General features: G+C 36.8%; 1 protein-coding gene across 4 annotated transcripts in view; it reads right to left on the bottom strand.

The window, feature by feature from the left end:
• The window catches only part of PIGN (phosphatidylinositol glycan anchor biosynthesis class N), a 110,369-nt gene that overhangs the window by 51,400 nt on the left and 39,125 nt on the right, over positions 1-19,844 (bottom strand). For all 4 annotated transcript variants that reach the window (XR_009521783.1, XM_060029167.1, XM_060029166.1 and 1 more), the window contains exons 14-19: positions 12,553-12,631; positions 11,421-11,603; positions 6,105-6,244; positions 3,792-3,891; positions 3,595-3,687; positions 2,397-2,488 (exon numbers count right to left, since the gene is read on the bottom strand). Coding sequence is in view for 3 of the 4 variants with exons in the window: in XM_060029167.1 (XP_059885150.1) it covers positions 2,397-2,488; positions 3,595-3,687; positions 3,792-3,891; positions 6,105-6,244; positions 11,421-11,603; positions 12,553-12,631 (687 nt within the window). In the remaining variant the exon portion in view is untranslated. The remainder of the gene's footprint in view (positions 1-2,396; positions 2,489-3,594; positions 3,688-3,791; positions 3,892-6,104; positions 6,245-11,420; positions 11,604-12,552; positions 12,632-19,844) is intronic.

The following is a 19,844-nucleotide window of genomic DNA, read 5'->3' on the forward strand; positions in this document are numbered from 1 at the left end:
TGGTGTTATTTGTAACTTTTCACACAATTTTTTAAGTATCTTCATCTTATTTCCATAATTTGATTTTTTTAACATTTACGCATACCATAATTCTCAGCTTGACTTGGACAAATTTACAGAAAACAATATAAAAGATAGCTATACAAATATATCAGTATCTACACCACACATTTTCTGACTATGAGCACCTACTCATACACAAAGGAAAATCTACATTTATAATCCACAAATTGTTCCTCTCTATCACTGACGTTGGTGCTTTTCACAGCTGTTTCTGGCTAAGGGAAGGATGGAAGGGGGCCACAAAAGTAGCATGTGGGTGAGGCATTGGTACAGTAACGAAACAACAAATTCCACTTTTTCAAGAACACCAGATACAGTATGGTTCCTGAAATCGAAGGAGACTAACGTCAAGGAAATACTGTACTATTACTATTGAGTTCTATTTCTCACCTCCTAAAAATCCAAGTAACACAGGACGACTGAAATTATATTGAGGATAGAATCTGGAACCCAGTAATATAATAGAACTATGTGAAAAGGAGTTGGTTTAAGAGAAATAAGAAGGAGCAAAAGGCAGGGTTATAGAGAACGTGAAGCAGGAACTCCCAGGAAAATGCTTGTTTTTGCTTTTGTTTTGATTCTTCTAATATTCTCTTTAAGAATCATGAGGGAAAAGTTAATTAAATCTTATGAAAAACAACCGTGTATGATTAAGATTCTTTGTTTTTCTCCCCCATACCCTCTTAAAAAAATAATTTGGTATTTCAATTAATTGGCAAATATGTTTTTACCTCAGAATATTATAGCTATGTTATATAAATTTTTGCTCTTTCTTTTAATTTATCCTTAAATATTTCACATATCTATCTTTGTAATTTTCTAAAGAAGAGAGATGAGGTGAGAGATCAAATGGAGAGTAGCAATTTCTCCATAAACCAGGAGGCAAAATGAAGAAGTTGCAAATATAGCTACTGGGAAACTTGAAGCACTGAGGAATTTAAGTTAAGAGGGGAAACAACATAATTTTTAAAAATACAAATTAGATTTCTCATGGTTTAACAAGTTTACTTCCTGAATTAATCTTTACTGGAATAGGTAAAGTGAAAATTTTCTGTGAAGACCATTTATATAATTTCTTTTCCTTTTAGCATAAGTCCTGTTCAAATATGTCAATAGTGCTTGAGCAGGACAGATGGGTAGAGGCCAATGAAAGGAGGGAAAGCGGCTTTATAGAGACAAGAGAAGAGCTCACAGAGTAGTGGGAAGCAAAAAATAAAATGTTTGACTTCATCTTTGCACATGCTGTTTACAGTTTATGACAGCTGCAAAATGTTTTCACTTAGAACTAATAAAGTATGGCTTAGATAAAACAGTCTTAGAATTCAATACAATTTTTTGAGCTCTGCTAATAAATTGACTTCCTGGAATAATTTCTGATCTAGTCCATATTGTTATTCTCACAGAAATGAGATAAAATGTATATAATTTATAGGTACTTTAAAATGAACACATACTTTAAAAAAATATTGAGTTAATTTTCCTTCAAAAGATATACCCTCATCTATTAAAGATGGGGTTAGAACGCTAAAAAGTTGGTTACACAAAGTTCAAAAGAAAGTAACAAAGATGATTACATGATTAGAAAATAAGAAAGGAAATGTTAAATGAAATAGTGATCATTTAATTTGCCAAGCGCCTGCACACACACACACACACACACACACACACACACACACAGCCATCAGATTACATGAGAATAACTTTAAAGTTAAAAACAAATGTAACCAATTATTTTAAAGATTTGCTTGGGATATACTGAGGAGAAATAAATATAACAGCAGCATGGAGAATTCAGGTAAGGTATATAGAATTTTCTAACAGCTTAAGTGATTAAACATGAGAAAGCTGTCAAGGTACAGAGAGTTTCCTCCCATGGAGATCTTTACATTCAGAATAGAAGAGAATTTCATTTTTCTCATACATTTAAAATGTGGACATGATCAAAGGAAAAGAGAGATTGCATCAATCATCAGTGGCTTTTAGACCTTTTAATTTTGGCAACAGAACATTTTTTCATGTGAAACCGTTTACTGATCTCCCAATATATAAAACATACAAAGGCTTCTAGACCTTTAAAAAATTCTTGGCATTTTAAGTTATCACTGGCACAATTTCATTTTTTACAAAGGTCCAGAAGCATCTTCAGGGAGTTTTAATGCCTCTCAGAGCCTGAGCCAAAATTATGACTAATGGTTTGATAGTATTTAGTATTTTAACTTCTAGTTTGTTCACATGATTTTAAACTCATGGCCAAGACTTGGTTCATATTTCATAGTGTTGATTGAGAAAAACAATTGCATTAAAAAGAAAATAAGTTAAAATATGGTGCATACACTAGAAAGATATTTGGCTTTCGTCCTACAACAGGCATAAGTGGGAACACTGCCAGGAGCAAACAGAAGAAAATCCAACTCAGCGAGGTGCTCTAAAATAAAGAAAAAAGTTATCTTTAGACATTATGGTACAAAAACTGTCTTCAGTGTTTCACAGACTGCATGGCTGTGAAACTAAAAGGAAAATTCAAAGCTTTACATCTGTTTACTTTAAAAAGTAATATAGTTACTATTTGTGAAGGATCTGTTATACAGTAGGCACTATATTAGGTATGATATAGGCATTATCTCATTTAATTCTCACAATAACCTCAATAGGTAGGCTGTATTATTCACAGTATTTCAGATGAGGAAACTGAGCTCAGAGATGTCAAAGTGTAAGTAGCACCAGATCTATTACTAGTAAATGAAGCAGCCAGGATTTAGACTCAGGTCTGCTGTTTCAAAGCAAGCACTTCATTCAGTTTATGTTCTACCATATATTGATGACATCTTTAAGAAAGCTGGCCTGCAATCATAATCAAATGATTGTGCCCAGGAGGGAAATAAGTAAAAATACTTCTGTAATTAGATTAAGACAAAAAATTGTCAATAGTCCCATTAACTGGAAAATTTTGTAGGTTCTCATAGAGTAGAAAGAAGATATTTCTATCTTCCTGCTACCTCCACCAAAAAGTATCAAAATGAAAACATGAGAGTATTCTTTGTAGAAGCACACTGTAATTACCTACCTAGTTAAAGGCAGAAAATCAGGAGTAATTATACTTTAAAATAATCTATCATGAATAAATACTTCTCCAGAGAAAAACTGAGGTGGCTCCAGACCAGGAGGGAGGTGACTCCTCTGACTTGAGTCCAGAGTGTGGCCTCTCATGCCACTGCACTGCTCTGGGCAGTTCCTCTGTGGCATTTAGATATTTGAGCCTAAAGGAATCTAGGAAGTGCTTCAGAGAAGGACAAATCAGCTCTGCTTCTTGAGTATTTCAATCACCACAAGACCAGTTCACTTTGATATGAAAGTCTGCATGAATCACTGAAACCTTAAAGTCAACTTCAGTCCTCCTGTCAAAAGGGTCAGGATCTTTATGTAAGGTCACATTCTACCCTGTTCTTAAAAAAATGAATAATTCCCTGAGTTAAATGCATATCAAAACAAAGCCGCTATGAATCTGCCTAATTTCAAAGTGAGTACTTATACCTTTGCTCGAGTCCACAGTGGAGTGATAAATGGCCAACCTGCAAATGCAATGAGTCCAGCTGTAAGCATATAGCGGTAGAAAAAACTGAGAACCTAGTAATGCAATCCAAAGAAGAAAGGGAAAATGAGGTCATTTCAAAGGAGTTACATGTGCATGAAAGAGACCTGAAAATGTGGTAACGTGGTAAATTACTTACTAATACTTCAACTCCCAGGATAAAGAGTAACAGGTATCCAACAAAATGACTTGGAGGGAAGGTCAACAGTAATGTGACCAAGCCTTGAATAACTGGAAATCTGTTTAACAAGATTATTTATAAAAAGATTATTTATAACCTATATTGAATATAAAAAAATTAGTTCTCATATAGTTAAAAATAAAAATTTTGTGCATAGAAATCAGGGAATTTTCAATTCATAGATTTTTCAAAAACTAAGATAACCTCCAACATTTGTTTCAATGGCTTTACTTACCTAAATCTTTTTTTGATATCTAGTATTCTAGGAAAAATGTAACTTCTGAATTAAGTTGATAATGATCACATTAATTTGCTTGGCTTTTTTATAAACATTAATGACAATAAATGAGTCTTATTGGATGTTTAAACATGGGCACATACAATTACAGATACAACATCAGAAATAAAATACAATAAACCCAAATGAATAAACATAAAGAACATTTTTAAAATTCACTGAAGTTAATTTTATATTGAAATCTCAACTGTCTTAATAAAATAAAGGTCGTTTTCCTAGTCTAGGTAGAGAAAATCTTAATTGCACTTTTTCACTGGGTGAAATAACATTTTCCAAACTCAATTTAAGATGTCACTAATTGTACACTAATTGTAATTAAATGTGAATTCATAACCATTAAAAATGTATTACATACTTGAGTCCTTTTTACATTTCATCACTGGAAAAATTTTTTTAGCATTGGTAGTGTATTATTAAGTAGGCAATTATAAAAAGTCAGTATCACTTGGTTTATAACCTTTTTCTGATTGAAAACAATGGTTACATAATGTCATCAAAACGATTAAGGTGCCATGTTAGGAAAGAAAAGCTAACACCAATCTAAAGGAGAATGTTTCTTTTGTTCCCAACAGTGATGATTTTGTAAAATCATTTAGATTATTTCTAGAAGAAAAGTGAATTTTCATGTTTTATTTTCTTTATAATCTATCAAAAAGATAAAGATAGAACACAACATATTTTCAAAATCACTCTGTCCTTAAAATTTTAATGTATATGTGTTCTTCATAAATAGAAAATTTAATAATTCAGGAGGGAATTTTGGATAACACCTTTCATTCTAAAAATTTTTAAGCCAGAACAAATGACATTAGGAATAAATCCAATTTAAATATGTACATCCAGCAACCCTATTCCTTTCAAATGGAGAAGTAACAGTCTGTTCTTTTGTCAGTGTCTTTTTGCCTTGTTTTTAAAAATGTTAACATTTAAAATATTTTAATATTAATTTTTATTTTTCATATTAAGAAGAGGTGGTCAAAGCTGGAGGTAACAAAAATTAGAAAAGAAAACACATTGTGTCATTGCAACATGCTTGCCAGCCCTGACAACACCCTTATTCTGGGCTGTCATTCCCTGGTCTGCTTTCAGCATCTGGTTTGCTCAAAGGATGCCCAAGACTAAGTTTAAATTTAGATTACTGGTGCAAATATAGAAATCAACACGATCTGTAAAATGACCCTCGCTGCCTGTGAACATGAACCAGCCCAACATTTTAGTGATTTTCTTTTAAAGTGTTTATAACTTCCATGAGAGCTCTACCTCTGATGTTTCCTACAATGATAAGAATCCATTTCAAGTCCACCTTGTGAGCAAGCACTTAAAGGTAGAACCACAGCATACAAGAATAATCTCCCTAACCCCTGTAGGTATACATTACTAGATTGGATTTAATTGCGAACTTTCATTCATCTAGGTTTACATGATAGCTGGGAAAGGAGGGGCAAAAATGTATGGAACAAAAGCATGCAAATTGCTTTGTGAAACATGAAGATACACTGGAAACTGGGATGATGAGACAAATTCAAAACGTAAGTCACTCCTGACGTAGTACAATCCATATTAATTACTTAATTTTTACTCCAGATTTTTCTTATAAAAGATAACACAAAGAAGGGAATGAGGCCAGTGCTACCTCAGGGCAATCAAGATGAAGTTAAAAGGGAAAAGTAAAAAGGATGTTTAGGGAATTCCCTGGAGGTACAGTGGTTAGGACTGCACTTTCACTGCCGAGGGCCCGGGTTCAATCCTGGGTTGGAGAACTAAGATTCTGCAGGCCTCAAGGTGCGGCTAAGCAAAAAAAAAAGCCTGTTTATATGCAACGTTTATGCTGTTATGAATGAAATGAAAGGGCTTGGAGATTTGAGGGTATTATAATTATCTTTCATGACTTATGCTACAGAAATCTAATGCATTTAAATACAGATTTAACTGTCAGTGAAGTGAAAAACAAGACCACAAGATGTGTTACTTACTCTCTCAGAACCGCATACCATACTGGCAGTGGCAACAAGCAATATATGTAGTAAGTCCAGGGACAGGCTTGAATCAGCAGGAAAAGTGCTAGTAAAACGCCAACAGCTATAAAACTGCATGACAGGAGATGGCTTGGTTTCTGAAAGTTAAACAAAACATTGAAAACACTCCAAATCCATGCTACTTGATAGGTTTTTAAAAGAGATTTTATAAAGTGAAGAAAATACATTACTTTCTTTCAGTGATTCTACTACTAGATGATTAATCTAAGAGCTGCATTAAAAAAAATCTGTCATTGGAGAAGCACATTATAGAAGAAAAAGCTGGATAGCCTGGAATTGTTGCAATTAGGTAATTCTCAATTTAAAATGACTATGCTCCTAAAGTTTGTTTGCAAGTAACTTCTTCAGAACTCTGAACATATTTCTCCTTAGTAACAATTTTATAAATGTTGATTAAGTTCACTGACAAGCCCACAAAAGCCCATTTAATCTACAATAAACTGTGGGACCTAATCTTCATTTGGAACAATGATTCTATCTATTCAAACTTCAACTTGACATGCTGCCCACGCTTCTCTCTCCATCACCCAACCACAGTAGGTTCATTCAGTCATATCTTCTCTCCCAAACACCTGCCGAACAAGAAAGGAGCTCCTCCATGTAAATCACCAGTGACGGCCTCCACAGGCCGTGGGTGCTCTGGGCCAGGAGTAATGATGTGACGGTCAGGGACAGAAATGCCAATGATTGGAACAAGAACACACTTATGGAAAGCTGTGATGCTAAGAGCACACTGGAGAAAAAAAAAGGACTGGAGGGGGTCACATGGTACTCTCTTGCCTCCGTGCCTTGTTTTCTCTCTCTCTGTTTCCCCCTTGTTTTGCTACCCAAACTCAATAAGGTGAGAATTAAGAATTACCTTCTGGAGTAGGGGAGGTTAGGGAGGAAAAGCAAGAGTTTTTTTCCCCCTTATAATTCCTCCCTCTGGCCTAAAATGTCACCAGAAAGGAAGTAAAGAAGCAAGAATAAACTAGGGCAGAGTTGTAAAAAGGAAGATGAGACACAGCATTGTGATTAAGAGTTTGGCGCTGCACAGATCAGAATTCAAATCCTGGCTCTGTTACTTGCTCACTGTATGACCATGAGCAAAGTACAAAACAGATTCTGAGACTTAATTTTACCCCATCTATAAAATGCAAAGAATAATTCCATACCTATTTATCAAGGCTAGTAATGCTTAAATGAGATTATGAAAAGAGCTTAACAAAATGCCCAGAATATTACTACTGCTTAATAAATAATGGCTACCATTATCACCTTTATTTTTCTTCGCTCCTCCTCTACCTCTCTGCATTAGTCCCAAAAGTCACTACAGAAACCTCTCAGTGACTAGCACTGGAAATGGAGGTCCCATAGCAAGGGGGTGGAAGAAGAAGGAGCAAGTCTCAACCAGATATGGACAGGTAGAGTCTCTAAAGCTCAAGGTGCCTGAGGCAGGTATTCACTTTAGGAATTGGGACTGGTTTCACATCACTCTGAGGATAGTAAAATAATAAGAAAATAAGTTTAAAGAGTACCTAAAAAAGACACTCGAGGGATTTTCTAGAGTCAGTACAATATCATATAATTATCCAATCCTTTGACACATAAAATAATCGACATTACAAATAAACATCTACTTGTAGGAAACCAAATCAAAAAGAATTCAGTTCAGCTAAAGTAAAAATTGAAAGGATTTTAAATAACAGGAATGGGGAACATTTTCCACCTCATCATCATTAACTCTCTGCCTCCCCAGACCCTCCAAAAAATACCTGATGATAATGAACCATGCTGTGTGCACCGTCATGACTCCTCCATCCAACTAACAATGATCAAGTCGCACAGTCTACACCATGCTCTGTACTAGGTGCTGGCCTATGAAGGGTTTAAACCATACAGGTGGAGACTGAATCCTGGGACTTGGTTTAAGGGGTTAACATTTTGTGATTTCCCTAAGTAGTGAGAGAATAAGGGAAGCATGTGGCAAAATAAGGATATTCAGTTCTAAAGCAAAAGACATCAGAACTAGCAAAAGCAAAGGAGAAGAGTAGATAGAAGTTAAATGCAGAGTTCAATTAGGAGGAGCTATGGCAAATTACCTTTAAAGAGAACGTTCACTGCACAGTTGTCTGTAAGAGTGATAAACCTGTAAAATCTGGGGGACACTATCATGGAGAAGTGACAGAAGCTTTGGAGTCAGACCTAAATTTAATTCCAGCACTGCTGTTCTATTTGCTGTCAATTTGACTAAACCATTTAGCTTGTCTCAAGCTCTGTTTCCTCATCTGGCCGTGGAGGGTAGAATTTGCTGCGAGCTCACCTCTCACTCCCCCTGGGCCCTCTATAGTCTAGCCGTATCAGTGACTTGCAGCCCTTCCAAGAAGCCATGCTACCTCACTCCTCATCTGGCACATGCTGCTCTCCCTGCACCTTTTTCCTTTTTTCTATTGTGCTATCCGACTCACCGTTTAAGATTTGACTTTGGCAACAACTACCTCAGTGAAGGCTCCCTACACCCCAACTGCAAGCATCATGTTCTAATGAGTGCAGAGCTGCAATTATCTCACCCCCAATTGCTCTCCAAGCCTCCCTTTGGTTAATGCTGTAGACTTCTGGCAACTTATTCTTCCTCCAGATGCTGTCACTTCACTAGATTATAAACTCTCACTGAAGAAGAATCAGAATGTTTTTGAAAACAGAACTAAAGGGTTCAAAATACTTTTAATAACCTCAACTGTAAAGGTCAGTTTTATGTGTCAACTTGGCTAGGCTACAGATCCTGGTTAGTTATTCAATCACACATTAATCTAGGTGTTGGCTGTGCAAATATCTTGTAGATGTGATTAAAGTCCATAATCAGTTGACTTTAAGGGAGATTATCCTGAACAATCATGGTGAGCCTGATTCACAAAAGGCTCTAAGAGCAGAACAGAGGGTTCCCCGAAGAAGAAACTGTACCTGTGGAGTGAAGCTTCCGCTCCTGCCTGCAACTTCCAGTCTGCTCTTCCTGATGGCCTGAACTTAGGACCTGCCTAACTAGCCCCACAGTCACATGAGTCAATTTCTTACACTAAATTTCTTAATACAGAGATCTTACTGGTCTATTTCTCTGGTTTAACTCTAAGTGATAGACCAGCTCTTCACTAAATAAAGTCTAAACGCTATAGTCTAGCATTTGAGGCCTTTGATTACTTCCACCTAATCTATATTATCAGTATTATCTCTTATTAGGCCCTTGAATAAACCTCCCAAATTCCCCCCAAACTGAACTATTTATTTTGAAGGCAGCATGGTATAGAAAGAGCATGAATTTAAGTATTAGAGTTCAAGGACACGAGTGTGTCCTGGAGGAAAACATTTATTTCTCTGAGCCTAAATTCCCCCATCCATATTATGAGAATCATACCATTAAATTTAGGGTAGTATTAAGCTTAACTGAATAACACATGTACAACACCCAGGACAGTCCTGGAATAGTGCAGTTTAATAAATATTACTTATTATCCCAGAATAAAAATACATCTTCCCAACTCTGCCTCTATTTATATTATTCAATTTGCTTTAATTCTTATCCTCTCCCTATATTCTGACTGTTAAATTTCCACCAAGACTTATTTTTTCCTGTTATCATCACCCTAGCTAAAGTGAGATTTTCTTTATTTAAGATATGATAGTCATTGTATCACGTTCACTTAACATTTTATATTAAAGTTGTCAAACATTTGTTGTCTTATGTAATATAGCATAGTATATGACCTATACCTGATAAGGTGGCTATGTGTATACATCTTTTACCTACTTTATTTAATTACAAGCTCCTTGAGAAGCTTGTAATTTTGTATCTGAATTTTGTATTTCTTGGTGTATCCTATGAAGCATCTCGCATTGTGCTGTATACGCAAATATTCTCTGCATTATCAGATTAACGAATAAAGAACTATCAGCTGTGAAATCTGCTGACACAACAATCTAAAGTATCATATCCCTTCTCAATAACCCAAAATGTCAAGACAAATACCAAAAGGCAGTGTTTGGCATTAGACTACTCTGGACTCAAATCTCAGTTCCTCCACATCCTAGCTGAATGGCCTTTTGCAAATTACTTAAATAGCTTCAGTTTCCTGTTTTATACAGAAAAATTATAATGCCTACTTCAGCACTGTTACGTTTAAAGTGGCAAAATAAATTTCAAATACCCAGCTGAATGCCTAGTTATATCCTCCACTAAAACACGTTTGTTTTTGTCTCTTTTCCTACCACGTAAGAAATGATTTCTACTCTAGCCAATTTCACATACACTCAAATAATGAAAATTAGTTGGGGTAAATTATTTAAGATGCATTACAGCATTATACAAAAATGGAATAAATACTACTGCTCTTCCTTCCATTACAGAAAAATAAAGTATAAAATTGAAAAAAGTTATCACTGGAAATATCTGCAGACTATTATTATTAACAATACACCATTCAGGTATATTACTTTTTAGATGATTTGGACATGGTAATAATCATTAGAGAATGAAGTAAAGGAGATGGAAGAGGCATATTATCCCTGGTAAATGACAGTAATATATTTTAAAAGAGTAAAGTGTTTTAATATAGTTAAACCATATATGTACTATTATATTTTCTCAGTTGTATAAAGTATTATTAAAGAGCGGGGTTTTTTTGGCATTGAAAGTACGGGTTTTTTTTGGCATTGAAAGTACAGTAAACTAGGGACTAATTCTTAAAATGAGGATATATAGAAAGTTCTGGAAATCTGTATTTAAGAATTTTAGAAAGATGAAAAAGGTAAGAAAAATGTATATTCCAGAATGGAATATGTTCCTTTTAAAAGGAACATTTTGAATAAGTGATTTTATTTCTTTCCAGCTCCTAAACTTAATATCAGATAAAGTTAAATATATTGCTTTGAAACTGTTTTCTGATCACCTGTACTGTAGAAAGATACAGAATACTTATAACATGCTAAATAATTATAAAAATAAACAGAAAAACAACACAATGCCATAGACAAATGTAAATTACACAGCTATCTTTATAGCCTCTTAAGTTACAGGACCATTATTACTGATACACCCTTTTCCCAACTGAAGAAACAGAGATTACTGAGAAAAAAAGACCCAGTACAACAAAAGCAAATGAGTTAGCTTAGTACAGCATGTACATTATATGAACTCACTGCAGTTAATGTGATATAATTTCTTTCCTTAGTCTTATGATTTTACACCATCATCTGAATCTTCATTATACTTTCTGAACATACCTTGACTTCTTTACTAACACCTCTGGTAAGGTTGCAGTGAGACTTGATGATCAGCAAAGAAGCATAAGATGTCCATCCCACAAAACCAAGAACGACATTGAAAGCCAAAAAGAATCTGTCATAAGTGTGATAATAGGACAATCCTTTCAATGCAAGATTAATCAGCTCCTTGCAAAGGGAAACCTATGGAGAAAGAAAAATATAACTCGCCACATGCAAAGACAAAGAAAATCTAAGTTTCAAAGGAAGAAAAATTATTAAAGTAACCGTAGATGATTGATCAAAAACAGATTTTGATTGTTCAAGGATCTTCTTGCAAAGTATAAGAAAAATTCCTGAATAAAATAAATTTCTAAATCTTGATAAGAAAGGACATTTAAAATGCAAACTATCTATGAGATGTACAATGATTTTAAATGATTCTGAATGATTCATTTTGTGGAAATTATCTTCAAATGACACATGAAAGAAATGGTTCTCTAATATAGGTCCCTGATAGGAGATGCCCACATTTACATGTTTTGACTTTCTCATATCAGATTACCCAAATCAGTTATAAAACATTATTAAAATAGCTTAATATTTTAGTGGAGAAGAATAGCTTGCCACTGTAAAACTATAACAAAAATAAGCATTAGAAATGCCATCATATTACTCAGGCAATGTTAGAAACCAAAAATAGAATTCTTTCTTACTTTAAAATTATATGACCATTTAAAACAGAGAAAATTAATGAAAAACATAGTAGGGCAGGAGTTGGGAAAAGTCAGAGCTTCAGTATGAACCATTAGATTTCCAATAGTGTGAAGCTAATTCTAAATGTACAGATATGTCATGTTCTAAAATATTATGCATAAATAAGTTGGACGACAGAAGCCTGGAATATACTTTCTCATTATAGAGAACAGCAACTGTTCATTTCCAATGTTAACCTAAAAAAATTTACCTACAACATTACCTGAAATAAGAGAAGTATGTCCATGTGGCTAAAGCAGCTACTTAGGAAATTCAACCCTTCCTTAAAGGTTCAGGAAAGCTCCCTGGCCTGCCCACTTTGCTCTCCGTCACCATACTTGCCCCTCCCCATACGGGAATGATCAGCTATTTATATATACAAGGCCTGCATACTTACTGCTTCATCATACTTTTTCTGTTTTATATAAGATCTTGCTTTTCTTAAAATGTTGATCTGTTTAGAATCAGAAAGCGAGCTACAAAAGAAAAAAAATGCTTTAGGTTTAAAATGTTTCTTCATTTTAATCACATTTTTTCTTGGTTCTTTGCTTAATTGAAAATAAAAAGATGGTGAAAATTGAGTAAAGACAGAAAGAAACAAACAAACAAACTCTGAGCCAAATTGTATCACTGCTGGTTATATGAACTCTTCCAAGAAATAACTTATAAATTAAATTTGGTTTTCTTGACTCAAAGTTTCAACTGCCAAACTCCACTTATGACAGTCATACAATACATCATTGGAAGAAATGTAATGCTTTGGCTAACACAGAAATTCTGATTAAATCAATGTAATTAATGGAACAACAAACAAGTGGTCTGAGTTACAACACTCAGCTCTCTCATGCTCATGGTAGACACAACAGACAGGGCAGATTCACTACAGTGCTTTGTACCCTTGAGCCAGACAGGGCCTGACAATTTTCATTATCAAAGAGATCCGAGCAGAGCTTAACCAACAATTAAAGTTAGTGAATAATTTGAATCTATTTGCTATTTTTGTATTACACCATATACTTTTTTGGTTTTCCTATCTTTCATTTCTCTTTCCACCATTTCCCTGTCCTTGTTTTACCACAGTAAAAACCTTAAATACAAAGGAGAAATACTCCTAATACTGCATAAGTAATTTTTAAATAAGTATATTTAAACACAAAATTGAATATATACTGCTTAACTAGCATCTACATCCCTAAAGTGAATACCTTTACATTTTAAAAGTGTAAAAAAGTTATTTAAGGATATATTAGGTTGGATCATTTGAAATTGACGTTTTTATATGTCAAAAACTACTAAATTAAATTTTGACAAGTTCATATGGCTCAATAATCACTTGTCTTCTTTCTACTTGGTTTCAGCAGCTTCTAAAGAGATGAGACGGAGACTTTGCAGAAAGTTCGTCTTTTAAGCAATGTTATTAGTTTGGGTGGGTCACAGACATCTTTCAGAATCTGAAACTTGCTCTAGAAAAATAAATAATCCAAAATCTTACATATAATTTCAGAAAATTCAAGAACCCCAGAACTCAACTATGAACTCTCTACAGTTCTATAGAGGCTTGATTAAGAATATGTGCCTACACCAAGGGATCCCAGATCTTGCAACTCATGGGAACCCAATCACTTTGTCAGATTGTAGGAAAATCCCCCACCCCTGGACTCAATGGGATGTGGAGGAAAAAGGTACCAGGAAGCAAGAATACATGAAAGAAAAACAAATTACTTCAAACTGTTGCCATGATCCAGTTCTCTGCCCTTCAGACACCACACATTTTGGAATATCTTCCTAGAAGTCTTAGAAATGGAATTACTGGGCCAAAGGGCACAGGAATTCTTTGAAGGCTACACCTAAGATAAATTTTCCGAAGTTCTATAAAACCCTTCTAAGTTGATCTTCCTTCCCCTTGCTCTAATCCACTCCACTTCCTAAAACACTGATTACATCTTCTGATATACTTGAAATTGATATGGGTATATTATTGTCTACTTCATCAATTCTAAACGTCCTGGACTACTGATGACCATCTCCTTCTATTCTACTTAATTTCCCATTATCCCAAATATATACTCTCAGTTATAAAATGGTTAAGCTCTTCATTCTTCACCTATCTTGCCTTCACGTCTGAGTTATTGTTCATAAAGATCCTCCAGTCTCTGCTTTCCAAAATCAAATCTTATCATCCTTTATGGTCTACTCCAAATCTCACCTCACACCATTAGCACTTTAGTGTGGTCTCATCATCAATTTATTTCTCTTCAATTAAATTTTAACCTTCATGAGGGCCACTAATTATTTACATTAATATCAATATTACTCAGCAAAGTGCAAATCACATAAAATGAATCAATAAATCTTAATTGATTAAAATGCTATAAGGAGAGGAGCTTCAAGATGGCAGAAGAGTAAGACGTGGAGATCAACTTCCTCCCCACAAATACATCAGAAATACATCTACATGTGGAACAACTCCTACAGAACACCTACTAAACACTGGCAGAAGACCTCAGACCTCCCAAAAGGCAAGAAACTCCCCACGTACCTGGGTAGGGCAAAAGAAAAAAGAATAAACAGAGACAAAAGAACAGGGACGGGACCTGCACCAGTGAGAGGGAGCTGTGAAGGAGGAAAGGTTTCCACACACTAGGAGCCCCTTCACGGGCGGGAACTGCGGGTGGCGGAGTGGGGAGCTTCGGGGCCACGGAGGAGAGCACAGCAACAGGGGTGCGGAGGGCAAATCGGAGAGACTCCCGCACAGAGAGGATCGGTGCCGACCGGCACGCACCAGCCCGAGAGGCTTGTCTGCTCACCTGCCGGGGCGAGCGGGGCTGGGAGCTGAGGCTCGGGCTTCGGTTGGAGCGCCAGGAGAGGACTGGGGTTGGCAGCGTGAACACAGCCTGAAGGGGGCTAGTGCGCCACAGCTCGCCGGGAGGGAGTCCCGGAAAAAGTCTGGACCTGCCGAAGAGACAAGAGACTTTTTCTTGCCTCTTTGTTTCCTGGTGCGGGAGGAGAGGGGATTAAGAGCGCTGCTTAAAGGAGTTCTAGAGACGGGCGTGAGCCGTGGCTATCAGCACGGACCCCAGAGACTGGCATGAGATGCTAAGGCAGCTGCTGCCGCCACCAAGAAGCCTGTGTGCGAGCACAGGTCACTCTCCACACCTCCCCTCCCGGAGCCTGTGCAGCCCGCCACTACCAGGGTCCTGAGATCCAGGGACAACTTCCCCGGGAGAACGCACGGCATGCCTCAGGCTGGTGCAACATCACGCCGCCGTCTGCCACAGCAGGCTTGCCCCACACTCTGTACCCCTCCTTCCCCCAGGCCGGGGTGAGCCAGAGCCCCTGAATCAGCTGCTCCTTTAACCCCGTCCTGTCTGAGCAAAGAACAGACGCCCTCAGGCGACCTACACGCAGAGGCGGGGCCAATGCCAAAGCTGAACCCTGGGAGCTGTGCGAACAAAGAGAAAGGGAAATTTTTCCCAGCAGCCTCAGGAGCAGTGAATTAAATCTCCACAAACAACTTGATGTACCTGCATCTGTGGAATACCTGAATAGACAACGAATCATCCCAAATTGAAGAGGTGGACTTTGGGAGCAACGATATATATTTTTTTTTTTTCCCTTTTTCTCTTTTTGTGAGTGTGTATGTGTATGCTTCTGTGTGTGATTTTGTCTGTATAATTTTGCTTTTACCATTTGTCCTAGGGTTCCGTCTGTCCGTTTTTTTTTTTGTTAGCACTTCTTATCATTGGTGGATTTGTGTTTTTGGTTTGGTTGCTCTACTCTTTTTTTTTTTATTACTTAAAAAAAGCTTTTTTTTAATGATTTTTTTTTATTTTAATAACTATTTTATTTTATTTTATTTATTTTCTCCCTTTTATCTTGAGCCTTGTGGATGACAGGCTCTTGGTACTCCAGCCAGCTGTCAGGGCTGTGCCTCTGAGAAGGAAGAGCCAAGTTCACAACATTGGTCCACAAGAGACCTCCCAGCTCCACATGATATCAAATGGCGAAAATCTCCCAGAGACCTACATCTCAATGCCAAGACCCAGCTCCACTCAATGATCAGCAAGCTACAGCGCGGGACACCCTAAGCCAAACAACTAGCAACACAAGAACACAACCCCATCCATTAGCAGAGAAGTTGCCTAAAACCATAATAAGGCCAAGACACCCCAAAACACACCACCAGACGTGGACCGGCCCACCAAAAAGACAAGATCCAGCCTCATCCACCAGAACACAGGCACTACTCCCCTGCACCAGGAAGCCTACACTACCCACTGAACCAACCTTAGCCACTGGGGACAGACACCAAAAACAAGGGAAACTACGAACCTCCAGCCTGTGAAAAGGAGACCCCAAACACAGTAAGTTAAGCAAAATGAGAAGACAGAGAACCACACAGCAGATGAAGGAGCAAGGTAAAAACCCACCAGACCTAACAAATGAAGAGGAAATAGGCAGTCTACCTGAAAGAGAATTCAGAATAATGAAAGAAAAGATGATCCAAAATCTTGGAAATAGAATGGAGAAAATACAAGAAACGTTTAACAAGGACCTAGAAGAAACAAAGAGCAAACAAACGGTGATGAACAACACAATAAATGAAACTAAAAATTCTCTAGAAGGCATCAATAGTAGAATAACTGAGGCAGAAGAACGGATAAGTGACCTGGAAGATAAAATAGTGGAAATAAATACTGCAGAGCAGAATAAAGAGAAAGAATGAAAAGAATTGAGAACAGTGTCAGAGTCCTCTGGGACAACATTAAACACACCAACATTCGAATTATAGGGGTCCCAGGAGAAGAAGAGAAAAAGAAAGGGACTGAGAAAATATTTGAAGAGATTATAGTGGAAAACTTCCCTAATATGGGAAAGGAAATAGTCGATCAAGTCCAGGAAGTACAGAGAGTCCCATACGATGACCCAAACACGATGACCCAAAACCTATGGGATGCAGCAAAAGCAGTTCTAAGAGGGCAGTTTATAGCAATACAATCCTACCTTAAGAAACAAGAAACATCTTAAATAAACAACCTAACCTTACACCGAAAGCAATTAGAAAAAGAAGAACAAAAAACCCCCAAAGTTAGCAGAAGGAAAGAAATCATAAAGATCAGATCAGAAATAAATGAAAAAGAAATGAAGGAAACAATAGCAAAGATCAATAAAACTAAAAGCTGGTTCTTTGAGAAGATAAACAAAATTCATAAACCATTAGTCAGACTCATCAAGAAAAAAAGGGAGAAGACTCAAATCAATAGATTTAGAAATGAAAAAGGAGAAGTAACAACTGACACTGCAGAAATACAAAGGATCACAAGAGATTACTACAAGCAACTATATGCCAATAAAATGGACAACCTGGAAGAAATGGACAAATTCTTAGAAATGCATAACCTGTGGAGACTGAACCAGGAAGAAATAGAAAATATGAACAGACCAATCAGAAGCACTGAAATTGAAACCGTGATTAAAAATCTTCCAACAAACAAAAGGCCAGGACCAGATGGCTTCACAGGTGAATTCTATCAAACATTTAGAGAAGAGGTAACACCTATCCTTCTCAAACTGTTCCAAAATATAGCAGATGGAGGAACACTCCCAAACTCATTCTACGACTACCATCACCCTGATACCAAAACCAGAAAAAGATGTCCCAAAGAAAGAAAACTACAGGCCAATATCACTGATGAACATAGATGCAAAAATCCTCAACAAAATACTAGCAAACAGAATCCAACAGCACACTAAAAGGATCACACACCATGATCAAGTGGGGTTTATCCAGGAATGCAAGGATTCTTCAATGTACGCAAATCAATCAATGTGATACACCATGTTAACAAATTGAAGGAGAAAACCCACATGATTATCTCACTAGATGCAGAGAAAGCTTTCGACAAAATTCAACACCCATTTATGACAAAAACCCTCCAGAAAGTAAGTATAGAGAGAACTTACCTCAACATAATAAAGGCCATATATGACAAACCCACAGCCAACATCGTCCTCAATGGTGAAAAACTGAAACCATTTTGTCTAAGATCAGGAACAAGACCAGGCTGCCAACTATTATTCAACATAGTTTTGGAAGTCCTAGCCACATCAATCAGAGAAGAAAAAGAAATTAAAGGAATACAAATTGGAAAAGGAGAAGTAAAACTGTCTCTGCTTGCAGATGACATGATACTATACATAGAGAATCCTAAAAATGCCACTGGAAAACTACTAGAGCTAATCAATGAATTTGGTAAAGTAGCAGGATACAAAATTAATGCACAGAAATCTCTGGCATTCCTATACACTAATGACAAAATATCTGAAAGAGAAATTAAGGAAACACTCCCATTTACCACTGCAGCAAAAAGAATAAAATATCTAGGAATAAACCTACTTAAGGAGACAAAAGACCTGTATGCAGAAAACTATAAGACACTGATGAAAGAAATTAAAGATGATAGAAATAGATGGAGAGATATACCATGTTCTTGGATGGGAAGAATCAACATTGTGAAAATGACTCTAATACCCAAAGCAATCTACAGATTCAATGCAATCCCTATCAGACTACCAGTGGCATTTTTCACAGAACTAGAACAAAAAAATTCACAATTTGTATGGAAACACAAAAGACCCCGAATAGCCAAAGCAATCTTGAGAAAGAAAAACAGAGCTGGAGGAATCAGGCTCCCTGACTTCAGACTATACTACAAAGCTACAGTAATCAAGACAGTATGGTACTGGCACAAAAACAGAAATATAGATTAATGGAACAGGATAGAAAGCCCAGAGATAAACCCATGCACATATGGTCACCTTATCTTTGATAAAGGAGGCAAGAATATACAGTGGAGAAAAGACAGCCTCTTCAATAAGTGGTGCTGGGAAAACTGTACAGTTACATGTAAAAGAATGAAGTTAGAACACTTCCTAACACCACACACAAAAATAAACTCAAAATAGATTAAAGACCTAAATGTAAGTCCAGACACTATTAAACTCTTAGAGGAAAACATAGGCAGAACACTCCATGACATAAATCAGAGCAAGATCCTTTTTGACCCACCTCCTAGAGAAATGAAAACAAAAATAAACAAATGGGACCTAATGAAACTTCAACGCTTTTGCACAGCAAAGGAAACCATAAACGAGACAAAAAGACAACCTTCAGAATGGGAGAAAATATTTGCAAATGAAGCAACTGACAAAGGATTAATCTCCAAAATTTACAAGCAGCTCATGCAGCTCAATATTAAAAAAACAAACAACCTGGGCTTCCTGGTGGCGCAGTAGTTGAGAGTCCGCCTGCCGATGCAGGGGACACGGGTTCGTGCCCTGGTCCGGGAAGATCCCACATGCCGCAGAGCGGCTGGGCCCGTGAGCCATGGCCGCTGAGCCTGCGCGTCCGGAGCCTGTGCTCCGCAACAGGAGAGACAACAACAGTGAGAGGCCCACATACTGCAAAAAAAAAAAAAAAAAAAAAAAACCTAATCCAAAATTGGGCAGATGACCTAAGCGACATTTCTCCGAAGAAGATATACAGATTGCCAAGAAACACATGAAAGAATGCTCAACATCATTAATCATTAGACAAATGCAAATCAAAACTACAATGAGATATCATCTCACACCAGTCAGAATGGCCATCATCAAAAAATCTACAAACAATAAATGCTGGAGAGAGTG

This window comes from Delphinus delphis, chromosome 13 (genome assembly GCF_949987515.2).
Source record: "Delphinus delphis chromosome 13, mDelDel1.2, whole genome shotgun sequence".
NCBI classification, from domain to species: domain Eukaryota; kingdom Metazoa; phylum Chordata; class Mammalia; order Artiodactyla; family Delphinidae; genus Delphinus; species Delphinus delphis.